Genomic DNA, 16,893 nt, shown 5'->3' on the forward strand with positions numbered 1-16,893 from the left:
GAGAACCCATTTTAAACTGCTCAACTTTTTCAAAGAATATTTTTGTAGTTGTCAATGGACCTTTATTTTATTTATTTATATGTGGTGCTGAGAATTGAACCCAGTGCTTCACATATGCTAGGCAAGTGCTCTACCAGTGAGCCACAATTCCAGTCCAAAATTGCTCAACTTTTTAACAGTTACTAATTTTTTTTCCAAGTGCTAGGGATTGAATTCAGGACCTCACACACTGAATTACATCACCAACCCTTTTTATTTTTTTGAGACAGGGTCTCACACAGTTGCTGAGGCTAGCCTTGAACTTGTGATCAGTCTTCAAGTAGCTGGGATTACAGGTGTGTACTATGATGACCAGCTCTCAAATGGTTATTAAGATTTTTGATTGGTCTTTGAAACAGGGTCCCACCAGGTTGCCTAGGCTCAAATTCCTGGGCCTAAGTGATCCTTCTACTTAAGTCTCCTAAGCAGTTGGTACTACAGGTATGCACAATCATATCAGGTAGTCTATAATATTCTTGAAATTAGGGTCATGTCTTACTAATTTTTGTCATCCTCCCAGCCTCAATACATTGCTTTTCACATGTTAATAAATATTTACCAAAAAAAAAAAAAAGTAATGTTTGCATAGGATGAAATAAGAATGCCTGAACAGGATAAATATTCACTAAGTATGAAATTTTTTCTTTTTTTTTTCCTGCAGTACTGAGGATTAATACTTGGAATAAAGTATTTATATCTTGCCTACAATTTAATAAACAGCATTTAGATCACAATCACATCAGGGATGATCTGTCACTGAGTCACATCCCTAGTTATGTTTTTTTCTTTTAATTTTTTTAGTTGTAGGTGGATATAATACCTTTATTTTATTTTTATGTGGTGCTGAGGATCGAACCCAGGGCCTCATGCATGCTAGGTAAGGGCTCTACCACTGAGCCACAACCCTAGTCCCCCAGTTCTTTTTATTTTAGTAAGTTGCCCAGGCTGGCCTTAAAATGAGATCACCTGCCTCAATCTACAAAGTAGCTACAATTCTAGGTACAAGCCACCAGGCCACAGAAATGTAAACTCTTTCTAGTGGTAATAATAGATGCTTGATTAAACATTTTATGAAAAAGAGGAAAACAAGTTGGGCTGATATATTCTACTAGAATTAACACTGATTGGAACTATTAGTAAAGAATTTCAATTTCCAGGGACTGAAGTTGTGGCTCAGTGGTAGAGTGCCTACCTCACATGTATGAGACACTAGGTTCGAGTCTCAGCACCACATATTAAAAAAATGAATAAAATAAAGGTCCATCAACAACTAAAAAACTAAAAAAAAAAAAGAATTTCAATTTCCAGTCAGGAGCAGTGGCACACACCTATAATCCCAGTGACTCAGGAAGGCTGAAGCAGAAAAATTGCAAGTTTGAGGCTAGACTCAGCAACTTAATGAGACCCTGTCTGAAAATAAAAAGAAAGGACTAGGAATGTATCTCAGTGGTAAAGTATCCCTGAGTTCAATCTTGAGTACTGGAAAAAAAATTTTTTTAAGGAATTTCAATTTCCTTTTTTGGTGATAGTGAAAGTTTAGGGTATTGAACCTCAGAAAGAGATTTGACATTTTTTCAAGACTCAGGTATGTGTTTCACTTAATACTACCTGTGTTGCCCCATAGGTAGTATTAAATATTGGGATCTCCTCAGGTCCATTTAATCCCAGAAATTTAGTACAGTTCTTGGCATGGAGTAACTACTCAATAAATGCTGGCTAAAGGAATGAACAAATAAATGAGCTGGAATGAATTATGTGATATTTTTTCCAGTCAGACTGTGAGTACATATTTTGGGAACATATTTTGGTCTCTAGCACCTAGTACAATACCCATCACAAAATGAATGTATTCTAAATGCTGTTTATTAAATTGTAGGCAAGAGAAAAATACTTTATTCCAAAAATCCAAGGAAGAAAAAGAAAACACACTTTTTATATCATGTAAACTTGTACCAAAGACTTGTGAATTGGAGTAGAAAACACAGAAATTTCTGCCTTAAGGATATAAAAGAACTTGGAAACTAAGACGTCAGGTCACCTTAGTCTCCATGATAGTTAAAACTAACTAGTCTCAGTGAATGAGAACTTAGCCTACTGAAGATCACCAGCCTCTATTAGCACAGCATCAGCTCTAGACAACATAGTCAAGGCAGGTTGTGGTCACCTCTCTTAGTCTAAGAGTATACATTCCTCCAAGGGAAATTTTTTCTGTGGCCACAAATAAAACAGCCTTGGGTGGAGAAAAAGAAAGTAGTAGGGTTGTCACTTGAAGCACTGAGTAGAATAATTAAAACAGACAATCTCAGCATCACAACATCTGCTTCAAGAACGGTCCACCTATTCCCTTCCAAAGTACATCATTATATTGCACCATTATAGAAGGAATGAAAGAACAGGATGAGATTGGATGGTTGAATCACATCTTGGGGAAGCTGGCCAGGTTGGCAATTCCACAGGCATTGTTCTTATTCCGAGCCATGAGAATATAACCTTTGTTTCCCCAGTTCTCTCCCCAGCTGTAGGATCAACAAGAAAAATACTTATTACCATCAGTTTATTCTTTAAAACATTTACTATATTGTGCTAAGTACTTGACAATGCACAAAAATAAGTAAGATGGTTTTTACCTTTAAAGATAAGTTTAAAGTTAACAAGTGGAGGAGATAATATTATCCACCTCAAAGGTAGAATAGATTGCTTCTGATCAAGAGGATGAAAAGGGTTTGATATAAGAGGTGGCATTTGAGGCTGTGCTAAAAACCTTGATAGAATTTGGACCTGTGGGAATGTGTTGCCAGTGGAGGTGTGAAACTGACAGTAGAGACAGACAGGAAATATGTTAGGATCATGTGACTGAAAAACAAGAGTACCTGACAGAATGTAGTGGGAGATAGATCTGGAAAAGTGGATGGAAATCCACTTTTTTTTGATAATTCAGGTTGAATTATCAACTGAAAGTAGAGTGAGATTTACTCTGTGTTAAGAAAGGCTGAGGCCAGTGATCTTGAATTGGGAGAAAATTCCAAAGACAAGATGGATGAAACTACAAGAGCAGATGAGATTACTAAGGAAGGGAGTTGGTTCTTTGTGCTCCTTTATGTCATAGTTAGTTAAGTTGGTCTTTTATATTGGGCTGAGAGGTCATTGAAAGCAGACATTTACTCATTTGTGCATGTGATAAGCACCTTGCACTATTCTCTGGCCATCAAATGTTAGCTTCAGAATTAAGAATCTCTGAGAAGGTAGAACTGAAGAACCTGAGATAATTTTCTATTTATTTGGGAGAAATAAAGGAATATCCAGAAGCTGGAGGTTAGTTTGACTATCATAAGGGCAATTTAATAACAAAGGTAGTATCCCCATCATTACCTGTTTTTAATTATCCAGTGCTTCTTTCCCTTCTGGATCCCGTATCCCACTGCCAAAACTGCATGGTTCAGATTATCACTATTGCAGCTTTCATCGTAATACACACCTAGGAAACAAACTATCAAGATGAGACTCTTGCAATCCAACAGTTGCCCAGTGGGGTCTTTTAGTCTAGGAGACTCCTAGGATTCTGTCCCAGTCAAAACAGTTTACAACAGAGATGGCTTTACACTGTGACAGATGTCAGTTTTTCTCTAGCAGACTGAGCCTGAATATGAAAACTAAGTACTAAAAATGTTCAGAGCCCTTCAAGAAGTCATCATGCCCACATCATAAAAGAGAATGTTCTATAGGCACTGCTTCTTACCTTTGCTGTAAAATTGGAAGGAGGTCAAGCTTGCATCAATGGCCACAGAAATAGGTCCCACTCGGGCCACTGCTCTCTTCAGGGCTTTCTCATTCCCCACAGGGATCTCTCTGTACCCTCTGCATTTAGCTGCCTTGCCTGTTGGGTTGTACATACAACTTTCATCCTGGAACAAACAAGGTTGTAATAGGACTAGGACCAAGCATTAGGCAATGATTTGGAGAATGAGAAACTTAACTAATGTTTTGAGTAATGTCGGTGAACTAAGAGGGGAAGCAGACTAGAGTTTCTAGGTCTATTCCTCCTTACCATTTTAGAAAACTATGAAAAGTAGATTCCTACTTTCTACCACTCACAAAAACCAACTTCTAGGTAGTTTAAAGACATAAGGAAAAACTGTAGAACTTAAGAAAGAGAAACTGTTTTTATTACACCAGGGTAAGAAAAGATTTCTGAAATAAGATGACGATGATGATGTTGATGTTGATGATGATGATGATGATGATGATGATGATTTGGAGGTATTGGGGATTGAACCCAAGGACATTCTATCACTGAGCTACAATACCCAATTCTTTTGAGTTTGAGATAGGGTCTCACTGCATTGCCTAGGCTAGCCATGAACTTGAGGTCCTCCTGCTTCAGCCTCTCGAGTATCTGGGATTATAGGTGTGCACCCACCATACCCAGCTTGAAATAAGATTTTTAAATTTTATTTCAAATACCAGGGATTGAACCAAGGAGCACTTAATCACTGGGCCACATCCCCAGCCCTAAGATTTACTTTTTATAAAGCACAAGTCATCTTCTGGCTGTGTAGTATGTACGAGCCTCAGGGTACAGGAAGTACTAGCTGCTCTATGAGGAAAAGGCCAAGACTAAAGCCCAGCTAGGGGGAGGACCTGGGCCCTCTGCATCTGTATCAGGAAACCTAATGTGAGGCAGAGTTTTGACTAGACCCTTGTGCTCTCATCAGAGACAGATATTAAAAAAGCATATAGCATGATACTAAACTAGGTTAATAAGTTAGCATTTTAGTTTGTAACCTTCCAACACCATACTTAACCACAATTATAGAGTCTAATGGCAACATATCTTCCTATAGACTATTCCTTCAAAACCTTAAGGTTACAGCTATAAGAAGAATACATTATCTATTAACAATAATGGGAGCATTTGATATGATATTCTAAGATTACAATGGTCCAGTGGTGCCTTAATAATTTATTGAGAGCCCTTTGTTCCCTGCCATGTGATCCAAATCCCTGATGCTTCCTGGTGTCAAAATTGTGCATATTAGGCTAGGAATGTAACTCTGGTAGAGCATTTGCCAGCCTGCATGAGGCCCTGGGCTCAATTTCCAGAACCACAATTTACAAGTAAAACAGGATATTTTGATGTGAACTCCAAAGGATATCAGGTGATGGTATACTAAAGTCAGAAAAGTCTGCATTATAACTGGAATAACTTTATGTTATTGTCCTTTTAAAATATTCTTATCTGGCTGCTACCCCATCAAATCACTTCTTTTTAAATTTTTTTTACCTCCCTCCATTCATTCACAAGCTCATCTGAGAAGAAAAATTCCTTCGGTTTTGGACAATAACTCCTTTTAGAAACTATAAAGTTGAAGGAACAGTCAGTCTATTAAAAAATGGAATATGTGCCTTGTCTGGCTAAGTCTTCATTTTAACTGATAAAAAGGCCAACTTTATTCCACATTGCTCTAAAATGCTGAAGAAATTATTTGAGGGTGCAGGGGAAGTCAAATGTTCCTTTCATTCCAAAATAGAGTTTCAAGTATTTTATAATTTTCATTTAAATTATTTAGAACAAGCCATTCATTAAACTATTTCTCAACAAACTGATTAATACTGTAATGTAAATGATGCTAGTTTTCAATGGATGAGTTATCAACTATTAGTTCTGGTAGTATTTATTTGTTTTTAATATTGGTACACACACCTTTACATTAGCTGTGAATTATAAAGATGCAGAGAATTATGAAAACACATTTGTTTTTTGCATACACCATTAGGACTTATTTCCTTTCTTCCTTCCTCTTTCCTTCCCTTCTTTCTCTCTCTTTCTCTCTCTCTTTTTTTTTTTTTTCCACATGGGATTTGAACTCAGGGGCACTTAACCACTGAGCCACATCCCCAGCCCTTTTTTGCATTTTATTTAGAGACAGGATCTCACTGAGTTGCTTAGCACCTCACCATTGCTGAGGCTGGTTTTGAACTCACAATTCTCCTGCCTTAGCCTCCCGAACTGCTGAAATTAGAGGTATGTCCCCATGGCACAGGCACCTCCTTTCTCTTTTTTAATATTATAAGAGAACAAAAAGTTAAAGACTGTTTTTTACCATGCACAGGTTATCTCACTAATTGATATGATGTATTCAGAATTAAAAAGCTAATCTGTTAGGGTAACCTTAGTATGCTTTGCCCTATATGGCAGTCTGAGTTCATATATGGACTTGGTTGGAACCTATCAGTTCTGAAAATTATATATGGATTAAAGACTTTATTTTATTATTATCACTATTTATTTATTTTATTTTATTTTAAAACTTTTATTTCTTTGGCATATTGGGGATTGAACCTAAGACCTCACACATGCTAGGCAAGCACTCTACCACTGAGCTATATTCCCAGCCCTTTTGGAAATTTTATTTTGTGACAGGGTCTCACTAAATTCCCAGGCTGACCTCAAACTTGAAAATAAGCTAATTCTTTTATCTCTAAAATAAATATGAAGCAACTTGTTTTTTTGTCTCATGTTATATGCTAGTGTGTTAACTTACATAATTTTCGTAAAACTCCACTGAGATCATACAAAATAAAGTCACATGATTCATAAAAATAGCATGGTAGGTTTGTGGGTTTGTTGTAGGAATGGAGAATTTAGCAGAGGGTTATAGAGACCTGTTCAGAGTTTTATGGGATAACCTATCCTCTTTTTTCTCCAGGGCAGAAAGATAAAAAGCTAAGCTCCCAAAGTTCTCCCATATCATAGGAATCTTCTTGGCCTTCTGTGGGAAATCATCCCATTAACTCATTAAGTTGCAATCTTCCAATTCTGTGAATATTTCAACAAGATTGACACAGGTATATTAAAATAGTTTAGAAATAATAATGTAGAGCTTCTATATTATTATATAAACATTATAATATAACCACTATATTATAATCCTATTATACTTAATTATATAATCATTATATACTGTATTTTATACTATATTTAAGTTTTTATAGGTATTCCACATTGGGGCCAATGTGACAAATGGGTTAAGAAAGCAGAATAGAATAACAAAATACAAGATTTCTGGAGTTGTTTCCAATAAAAAATATCATGCTAGAGAAAAAGGAACCATTACAGAGCTATACAACTGTACAGAGCAGTCTCACCTGTCCTACATATGGGTAGGCATCTTCAGAATCAATACCCCGGTTCTTCTGCACGTATTGGAAGGCGTTGGTCATATAGCCCCCTCCACAGCCATCATTCTCAGACACACAATCCACCAGGTTCTGAGGACTCAGGTTTAAGAGTTTGCCAGTTTTCTTCTTGAGTTGACCCTCCAGGGCACCCACAGAGCTAAAAGCCCAACAGGAACCACACTGACCCTGAGAGGCATATAGAGCAACTATGAGTCATTCCTGTCACACATTCTGTATTGTCTATCTACCTGCCTGATGAAATTCCATGCATTTCACAAATTCTGACACAAACATTGCCATTGTTGTGAGGTGTTCCTATTCCTCTTCATTTAACATTTGTTGCATTATTTTATTGCTATTGTTGTTATTGATAACTGTTATTATGGTTAGCTGATATAGAACAGAGAAAGTAGAGTACTGGCTTTGGAGGCAGGTCTCCTAGGTTCTAACCCTGGCTTCGCACCCACCAGTTATGTGACCTTGGGTAAATTACTAAACCTATATGTGCCTCAGTTTCATTTGGAAAATGTGCACAATAGTATACTTAATGGAACTGTTACAAGGATTAAGAGATTTAACACATAAATAATTCGAAAGTTCCTTAAATGTAGCAATCTCTCAGAAAATACTAACTATTATTAGTGTTTGTTCTGCTAGGTTATAGTTCTTCTTAAGATAATTTCTTAAGGACACAGCTTGTGTCTTGGCCATCTTGAATCTACTGCCCAGCACAGTATTGGATAGGTTCCAGGGGGTGGTATATGTTAAATGAGTATTAAGTCAATTGTTCATCTTATTGATACAATCCTCTGTTCAGGTTATAGGAAAGCTGGTGTTTTCGTGCTGATGAGAATGGAAGATTGTAAAAACATTTTTGGAAAGGATTCCAAAAATTGTGACCTAGCAATTTCAATTTTAGGACTTATTTTGCATAACTATTTCTAACGTGCACAAAAATATATGCACAAGAGTGATTATTGCAACACTTTATTTTTTTAATTTGTTCTAATTGGTTATACCTGACAATAGAATACATTTTGACATATTATACACAAATTGAGCATAACTTCTCATTCCTCTGGCTGTACTTGGTGCTCAGTCACATTAGTAGTTAAATAATTCATGTACATAGGGTAATAATGCCTGTCTCATTCTACCATCTGCAACACTATAATAAGCCCCAGAAGTAACCTAAATGTACAAAAATAGGTGATGAATTAAATAACAGAATAGGCCACTATCTTAGCATGCAATATACCTTAATTCCTTGTTCCCTCTTCATGTTGCCCTCCTATCTTGACAACAAAGCAGGAGAAAAAGGAATAGATCATGCTAGATTACTTACACATATCCAAAAGAGAGTACCTGATTTTTTACAGGAGTGACATAACCCTTCTTTCGATAGTCAATGGAGTCTGGGGCTCTGCCTTCCCAGTCTGGGATGTAAAGGGTATCATTACTTTGAGAATGAGATGGGGGTATTTTGAGTCCAGTCATCTTCTGAACCACTTCTTCACTGGTCTGAGACAAAAAAGAAAGAAGCCAGGCTTTAGCAGGGAATTAAGGTAAAAATTCTAGGTGGGCCAGGAGCTGAGACTCAACTCACCATATCCCCCAAGTGGTTCATGGCCAGTTCATATGTATAGACACCAAGTGAGGCCTTAAGATTATGCATGGAAATATACTTCAGGTTTTTTTCCCAAATTAAACGCCGAGAGATTTCATCCACCTAAACAGAGCACAATCAGTACGTGCATAGACCGTATGCAAATTTAGGTGATACTATGAAGAAAAGATGCAACTTACAATCACAAGGGGTTTATAATGTAGTTGGGGAACTAATCATGAATTATTAGAGCATGCTAAAAGTGAGATGGGAGCAAATACAAATAATACAATACAAAGCTATGGAGAGATCTACAGAAAAATTACTCAGATTAATAACATTAATCTGACAAGTCTTCTCAAAAGACAAATATAAGACAGTCACACTTTTTTTTTTTTCTTGTGGTACAGGGAATTGAAGCCAGTTATAAAGTTAAAGAAGGATAGGTCTTGATAGATGGTGAGTTGAGGCACAGAAATGAAAACCATGTTAAGAATTAGGGACAAATTTGCTTGATTGGAGTAAAGTGCTGTATTTGGATTGAAGAAGGAAGTCTGGAAGCTAAGATTGGAGATCTCAGGTTCCAGCTCTCCTGCCATGCTCCCTTTGGGTTCCCAGGCACCTTGCCATTATACTGCTTCCTGTAGGTCTTCTTCCATAGCTCCCACTGGGTGTCCAGTATCTCCTCAGGATACAGAGCAAAGCTCACCATGGGTAACAGCAGAAGCTTGAGCCCCCACATCCTGGGGAAGGGAATAATTAGGGGAGACACTTCCATTTGGCATAAGTTCACAGCCTGGCTTGGAGTGAGAAAATAGCTGAAGCCATATTTACACAAGGTGGCTTAACCTTATATAAGTCATAGATGACTCCTTTGAGGAGCTAATAGAGTTCTTCTCAGAGGAAAAATGCATGCACACACAATAATCCTAGGGGATTCATGAACCCAAAGGTACAATCCCTTCCTCGGAACCATGGGGCAGCAAGGAATTGAGAGTGATCTGTATATGTTAAGACAATGATAGGAAGAGGCTGGATTTCCATCAGGTGCTGGTACATCTAGTTCTAAATATCCTGACATAGGGAGACTCAACCAACACTCACACGCACACTTGTACAATCAGAAATGGAATAGAAATTGGATGAATGGGTTCAGCACTTGTCTTCGTCATTGTCCTCTTCAAGTTTCAGGATGGACAAAGTAAGTGCAAAGTGAGAATAGGTTGGAGAATAAACATAAAAGATATTTCCAGCTATATTTTGCTTCTTAATGATTTCTTCAAGGCATTAATTTCTTACTTGCCTTACTTCTGGTACTTTTCCAGATCTTGTCAGGATAGAACAAGGGAAAAGTTGATACCATTTTCTCATTTAACAATGTTAACTGCCTCCTCACTCCCCTTATGCATTTCTTCCTTTCTCATACCCCTCCCTCCATAGACCGGAAACTGCCCTAATCTTAACCAGATGTTTGTGAGTAGGTTTTCTTTTCTTTTTCCAACAACAAAAAACCTCTGTGACTACCTCACAGGGCAAGAGCCTCAGAACTGAAGTTAGAATGCAGGATGGAAAATGATTAAATTCACAGCATTTCAGAAGTGAAGTTTCACTCATTTCTTGAATTGGTATAATTGCAGATTCTTCAGTTTTAAGAACAATTTGCAGTCACTCTAGTAAGTCTAAGACTTGCACGAACTAAATGTATAGCCTTTTTTTTTTTTTTTTTTCTTTTACAAACCAGTGTTAAATGTCTAGCAGGACATTTAATAGCAGGAGTGTTAAAAAGTTTGATGTCTCAGAACAGAAATACCCAGTTACCACCTAGTAGTACCACTCTTCCTCCTCCTCAGTAGTCAAAACAAAAAACTCTAGAGGCTACTTTTGAGGGATGGGTAAGAATTCCCTGTTTTTTGCTTTTAGTAACAACCAGGTGTGCATATGTACAAATCATACAAGGAATCCTGAAGATATTCAGATTTTGTTTGGCCAGGAAAGGAACTAAGAAGGGCATGTTTTCATATGCAGACCCTATACAGTTTACTTTGACCCCCAACTCACTACATCCCTAATACTCTTAAGATAGAGAGCTAAAAAAATCTAGTAAGTAAAAAATATTACCTGCTGCTGGGAATCTTGTCTGGGGTCCTTTCAGACAGGAAGCAGGCTAATGTGACCAGAAGACTAGGAGTGCTAGATTTATTCCATTAGGATTGCGGAAGTCAGCTCCAGCGGTTGGCTGGAAAATTTGGATGAGGGAAGGAGGCGGGGAAAAAATGTTGAGAGAAGGGGGGGTTAAGGTGGAAGGAAGGAGGCAGCAGATTTGCACAATGTTTCTGTGTGCAGTGTAGTGTGCTAGAGAGAGAGTTACTAGGTAGGTGTTGAGTTTCACATGACTCTTTGGAGGCAAAAAAAAAAGATATCAGTACACATTACTGTAGATGGGGCTTACCTTTTCCTTTGCTGGGGAAAGGGCTATATAGCCCCAGACTTCCCTCATCCTTCTTTAAAATCCTTTATTATAATATCAGGGGGAATGCATCTTTCCATACCCTTTTCTTATTAATGACCTACCTCCCTAAAATCCTAACAGTGAAACCTCAGTTTTCAAATTTGTGTCTGATCCTCACCTGTGGGATGATGGAAGAAACACAAAAAGCTAGAGATGAGTGACATAAGACATAAGCTCCAAAATTGCATTTTATGATACTATTGATTAAAAGTTGTCATGGCTTTAAGCAGGGAAATAGCTTTTCTAGCCTAATGTCGTTTTGCAGAGGATCTGCCCAGAAAGTCTAGATGAAACTGGTTCTAAAAGGCAACAGAAACTGTACTCCTGTTTGTTTAAAACACTTGAATCAATGGACTGATGGACTCGCATGTGACTCTATTGCTAACACTATCAGATGGTGGATGTCTGATGAGCATGTCTCAATTATTAAAATCCCCAATCTAGGTCCAGTCACATGAGTTTCTCCAAATGCTTCCCCAAAATCCAGGCATGTGACAGATCATAAGAGTCTAATTCAGTTACCAAACCACACCCCCAAGATCCATTTTCTTCCATAAACAGATGTGGGGAAAGAGGGTCACTGGAAGAGAAGGATTAATACATGGGATTCAGATTCAATTCTGAGTTGGATTCCAGGCTGGTTTTTAGCTGAGTTCTCAAGAACTCAGGTTTATTGTGTGTGCCCCTGGATCTTAAGAGTGGCTAATGAATCATATGGTCCTGGGTGAAAACCAGGCCCAGACTTCAACAGTTTAAATTTCCCAGTTTCTCACTCTTTTTAATTCAAAGAACATACTGGGAAAGGCATCCAGATGTGTGCCCTAATGTTTTCAAGTCCTAACTCTTCCCCTTTCTCCTAAAGGCTTGGACAACCCCACCTCCACCCAATGTGGTCAGAATGTCAGTGATGAATGTTACTCAGAATGTGTCAGGATCAGGAGGGCAAATGAGGAGGAGAGGTGCTGAGTGATCAGGGCCCTATGATTTCTGATTCCTGAAATTAAAGACTCACATTGTGCTTTATGCTTGTGTGTTTGAAGCTCAAGCAGTGGATCCCTTTAGTTGTGGGTGTCTGTTGATTTCTGACCAGAAAGGAGTAATAAAAGCCGCAATCAATATCACACAACACAAGAAATTTTTACAAAAGGAAAAAATATTTTGTTTTAAAATCTTTGCTACATGTTGTCATTTTTGCCACTGTAAGGCTTAGCACAGATGCCAGCAATACAGAAATGGCCAACAAGAAAAAAAAACAAAACAAAACAAAACAATCAAAAATAAAACCCTGAAGGAAAAGCAGAAACAAAACCCCCAGAGCATCTTCTCCCTGCCCTCCCCTACCCCCAAGGCCCTATAATAACTGTACAATATTATAGTCCTGATCACATTTAAAAACAGTCAATTATTAAAAAACAAGGATTCCATTGGAAACTCAACTTTTTGGTTTTGTAAATTGTGATATAAATATATATGTATACTGTATGTGTGCACATAGAATAAAAAAATAAATTGTCTCCTTTCCATTCCACTATCTGGCACCAGACTGAAGACAAAAGGGAGGGGAAACCCAGGAAATGACATTTCCTCAGCCTGTCCAAGGCCACCTGTTTTCCTTAGTCCCCTATGAATACATTTAGTATGTCTTCACTTATTAATTCCGTCTTGCACTTAGATACCAGCCGAAGCCAATTAAAAAAAAAAAAAAAAAAAAAAGGCTGATATATATAACTTACCTGAGGAAGGCAAAGGGTGAGAGTAGTAACTTGTATTTATATGGCTATAATTACCAACTGATCCTGCTGGGATGGGAATCCAGGCCCCACCTAACACATGGAGTTATTATGCTTGCATTCTTAAGCAAAACCCAATCGCAAGATTGGAAAGGGAGCAGAGAGGAAAGAACTATCGGCCCAGGAGGAACTTAAATTTGTTTTGTACTGTACAGAATATTTTGAGGATGAAATGAAAGAGGCTATTTTACAAGACGGCTTTGTATTTGGTTTACATTCTAACAGTAAGGATTTTCACTGGGACTGCTAATCCAAGAAGTTGAGTTTCCACGCAGAAAATAACCTCCATAGAACACACATAATGTGTGATTCTGATAGAAAAATGCAGCATTATCTGTATGGCCAAGTCTGGGGTTTCTCCAAGTATTTGTCAGCCTATTTCGGTAATGTTTGCAGATCTTCCAGATAAGGCGAGAGCACCAAAAGTGGGAGTGATCCAGCTTTATCACTGAATGTGTATGAGAGACCAACCATATCAACAGAAGACTTTGCCTATAGTTGCATATTAGCTGAGCATAAATACAAGTGCAGCAAAGACATTTATTTAAACACTCTTTGGCTGCAATACTAAGTGGAAAATACTTGGAAGATTTATCTTCTTAGGACTCTTTGAAGAGCACACAGAAAAGACAAAGATAAAAATCTGTGACAAATTTTGCATAACTCCCTAATAGGGAGAAAGAAATACAGAAACGTGCATGCCACACACATACAGACACACACACATACACAAACGCTCACTCAGTCTCACGTTTCTTTCCAGAGGAATTGCTCACAGGTAGCAGAATGGGCCTATGTTCACTTCCCAAAGCCCCATATATACCTACCATGTTTCATGATCCTCAAATATGAGGACATATCTCCTCTCCTCCACTCTATTCACAATTTCTTTCCAAAAAAGTCATAATGTATCCAAGGCAAATAATGGACATCCGGTTCTAACCTGCACTTTAACCCTAGTACAAATCGTTATTGTTTAACTTCTGGTCAGGAGACATAAGAAAAGGCATTCTAACCTCACTAGCCTCAAATTTTCAAAGGGTCATAAAAAGCCTTGGGGATTCATTTTGTTTCTTCTATAACTGTTACCTTGAAGAGGCAAGGGGAGGGGAGAGCAAGGAAATCCCAGAAAGGAAAGGGGGTATGCTTTAGGGGTGAGGGAAGGGAAGGGAGAGGAACTTTTATTCTGTTTACAAAAGTTTTGCTTTTAAAAAACAAACAGTGATTTTTCTCCCCCACCCCTTATCCTCACCCCAATAGTTCTATTCTGAAAAGGAGGGAAACATAGTTAGATCAGGAAATTCTTCATTGTTGTAGCTGTTGCTCTGTTCTCCCAGCATGGACAGCATCTCCTAAGGAGAGAAAAAAATTAAGACTGGGTCACACACCCTTACATTTACTGAGTTCCCTCCCAACATTCCCCAGCACCCCATCCCCGACTCTGAAGAGTCTCTGCTATGCTAAGCTCTCAGTCTTCCTTACTCTCAGCAACTGGCTCCTTTAGATTACAGTCTTTTCCCCCTTGCCCCTTCTCTGTCTTCCCTCTATAGTTGCACATTTTCCTTTTTCCAGTCTTTGATATTTTCAAAGGGAGAAAAATATGCTTGTCACATTTCATATACCCACTAGAGATATATAATGAAGTATCTCTTATCCTATTTGTTTTCCACCAAAAGCTGTTTTGTCTTCTTTCAACCTGTGTTTTACACTAGACCTCCTTTGTCTGGTCTAAAACTTCACTCACTCTGCAGAAATAGATCTTTATAGCTATATTCAATATTTCCATTTCATACACTTTAAAAAACTGTTCTGCCTATTTTAAACCCAAAGCTACTATGAAATAAAGATATGGATCTTTATGAATGAGCTCAAATAACTTTCTTCGGCATCTCTGCATGGAGCCTCATATCACTAACTTTGTCTAGTCTGTTTAAAGGGCAAGAGTTCAAGGATGTTCTCAACTACTAACATTAAAACCTCTGTCCTCTCCCATACACCCTCTGGCCAAGGCATGTTTCCTTCTCTATCTCTACATCTTGACCCTCTCTCTCCTAGCTTCTGATTTTCTGACATCTTTATTCTCTTACCTGGAAGACCTCAGGCTGGCTAGGTTGTTGTGCTGATGGCTGCTGAACATGTTGCTCGCTAGCACTCGAACGATGATGAGGCTGCTGGCCTTGCCACTGTGGCCAGACACCCACACCCTCTGCTGTCCGTGTCTGGAATTGTCCTGCAGTCTGTCCAGTCTCAGGAGCTAGAAATACCGTAAGAATAAACAACTTCTATCTACTAATTCCACTGGAGAAGAGAAACTAGTACATAGCAAAACACAAGTCAACAATTTTACCTGGATTACATTCTGCATCAATGCCTTTTCTATTTCAAAACCCAGTCCCAAATTAACTTTTCTTCTTTAGATGACTCTTTCCAAAGAGCACTTTGGCTATTTAAATATGCATGCCATTAAATACACATGCTTTTTAAAATTTTTATAGTAAAATTTGTGTAAATATTACAATATTTTGTATGCTTTTGTTATATGTGCTAAAGTATTTTTCATGTGGGTAGGCAATTAGGTCAGTATACCAAGACACATGCAAACTATTTTAACTAGAAAATCCTTTCTCTTTAGTGGTGTGATTTTCCTGTCATCGTTCTTTTGAGCTGAACTTACCAAAATTGGATCCACGATTGGCCAGATTAGGATAGGCAGCAGCACCGGGTGAAGCAGTGGGAGCACCAGGAAGAGACATAGGACTGAAAGAGGATGAAGTCTGAAAGTTGCCCACACCAAATTGGGAAGAACGAGTTTTGGCTGTAGCCTGAGTAGCCACCTGCTAAAGAGAGAAAGACATAGAGAACAACAAATGAAATGTTTCTATTATTACATATCCCATTTCTTATGAGTCACTACCCTGCCAAAACTATATTCATACTTATTTCCAATTGTGAATTTCTTCTAATTAACTCTCAATCTCTCAACACTACTTTTTACACAGCTGAGATAAAAGTGCAAAAAAGCAAAGAACGCTGCATTTAATAAAAGTCTTGAAGATTAAATAAAAGCACTTTATAAACTGTAAAGTTAAATAAAACAAGGCATTAATGAGTCATATATACACATAAAAAAATTTTACATCCTTTTATTATTCAGTCTGTTCCCTACACTTATTCCTAATATGTTTTGTTTTTTTCAGTGCTGAAGATCAAACCCAGGGCCTTATATGTGACAGGCAAGTGCTCTATCAATGAGCTACATGCCCAGTTCTAAACATTTTTTTTTTCCCCTCCCCAGAACAGTAATGCACATGCACTGTGGAATATTTGAAAAAAAAAAAGAAAAAGAAGAATTAATCAAAATAAGAACCATAATTCTATCACAAGAGAGCCACTGTTAACATTTTTGGATAATTCCAGTTTTTCTCTTCTTTTTTAAATATTTGTTTGAAGTTTGTTTATCAAGATAAACTATTCCTTAGCTCACATATTCATGTTTCATAGTACTGGAAAACAGATCAGTGACAAACTTTGCTTGTTTGCTTTTTCGCAATGGGGAGTGAATCCAGGGGTGCTTTACCACTGAAGCCAAATCCCCAATCTTTTGAATTTTTTATTTTGATACAGAGTCTCAGGTCCTCAAATTGGCAATCCTCCTGCCTTAGCCTCCTGAGTCACCAGGATTATAGATGTGTACCACCTCACCTAGTTCAGAGACAAACTTTGTGAAACCCAGCCAAAGAAGTTATTTATTCCAAAATTATTGCACTCAT

At 37.9% G+C, this 16,893-nt stretch overlaps 2 protein-coding genes across 8 annotated transcripts in view; both read right to left on the minus strand.

Moving 5' to 3' along the window:
* Positions 1–1,884: 1,884 nt before the first annotated feature.
* On the minus strand, positions 1,885–13,501 carry CTSK (cathepsin K). 2 transcript variants are annotated; one of them, XM_079107712.1, is made up of 8 exons: positions 10,943–13,501; positions 9,447–9,567; positions 8,825–8,947; positions 8,584–8,739; positions 7,186–7,404; positions 3,776–3,941; positions 3,409–3,514; positions 1,885–2,555 (listed from the first exon to the last, which is right to left on the minus strand). In XM_079107712.1, exons 2-8 carry the CDS (start codon positions 9,564–9,566, stop codon positions 2,456–2,458), a joined length of 990 nt encoding a protein of 329 aa, XP_078963838.1. In that variant the 5' UTR covers position 9,567; positions 10,943–13,501; the 3' UTR covers positions 1,885–2,455. The 2 variants fall into 2 exon arrangements, with proteins under 2 accessions (XP_078963838.1, XP_078963837.1); XM_079107711.1 differs by lacking the exon at positions 10,943–13,501 and having other exon boundaries at positions 9,447–10,890.
* Positions 13,502–13,643: 142 nt separating this feature from the next.
* The window catches only part of ARNT (aryl hydrocarbon receptor nuclear translocator), a 72,107-nt gene continuing 68,857 nt past the window's right edge, over positions 13,644–16,893 (minus strand). For 4 of the 6 annotated variants that reach the window (XM_079107264.1, XM_079107262.1, XM_079107266.1 and 1 more), the window contains 3 exons: positions 15,798–15,960; positions 15,211–15,377; positions 13,644–14,475 (listed from right to left, as the gene is read on the minus strand). In XM_079107264.1, the coding sequence (XP_078963390.1) occupies positions 14,386–14,475; positions 15,211–15,377; positions 15,798–15,960 (420 nt within the window). In that variant the 3' untranslated portion in view covers positions 13,644–14,385. The remainder of the gene's footprint in view (positions 14,476–15,210; positions 15,378–15,797; positions 15,961–16,893) is intronic. The other 2 variants (XM_079107265.1, XM_079107263.1) reach the window with 1 other exon arrangement.

Source organism: Sciurus vulgaris, assembly GCF_902686455.1.
Source record: "Sciurus vulgaris genome assembly, chromosome: 1".
Lineage (NCBI taxonomy): Eukaryota > Metazoa > Chordata > Mammalia > Rodentia > Sciuridae > Sciurus > Sciurus vulgaris.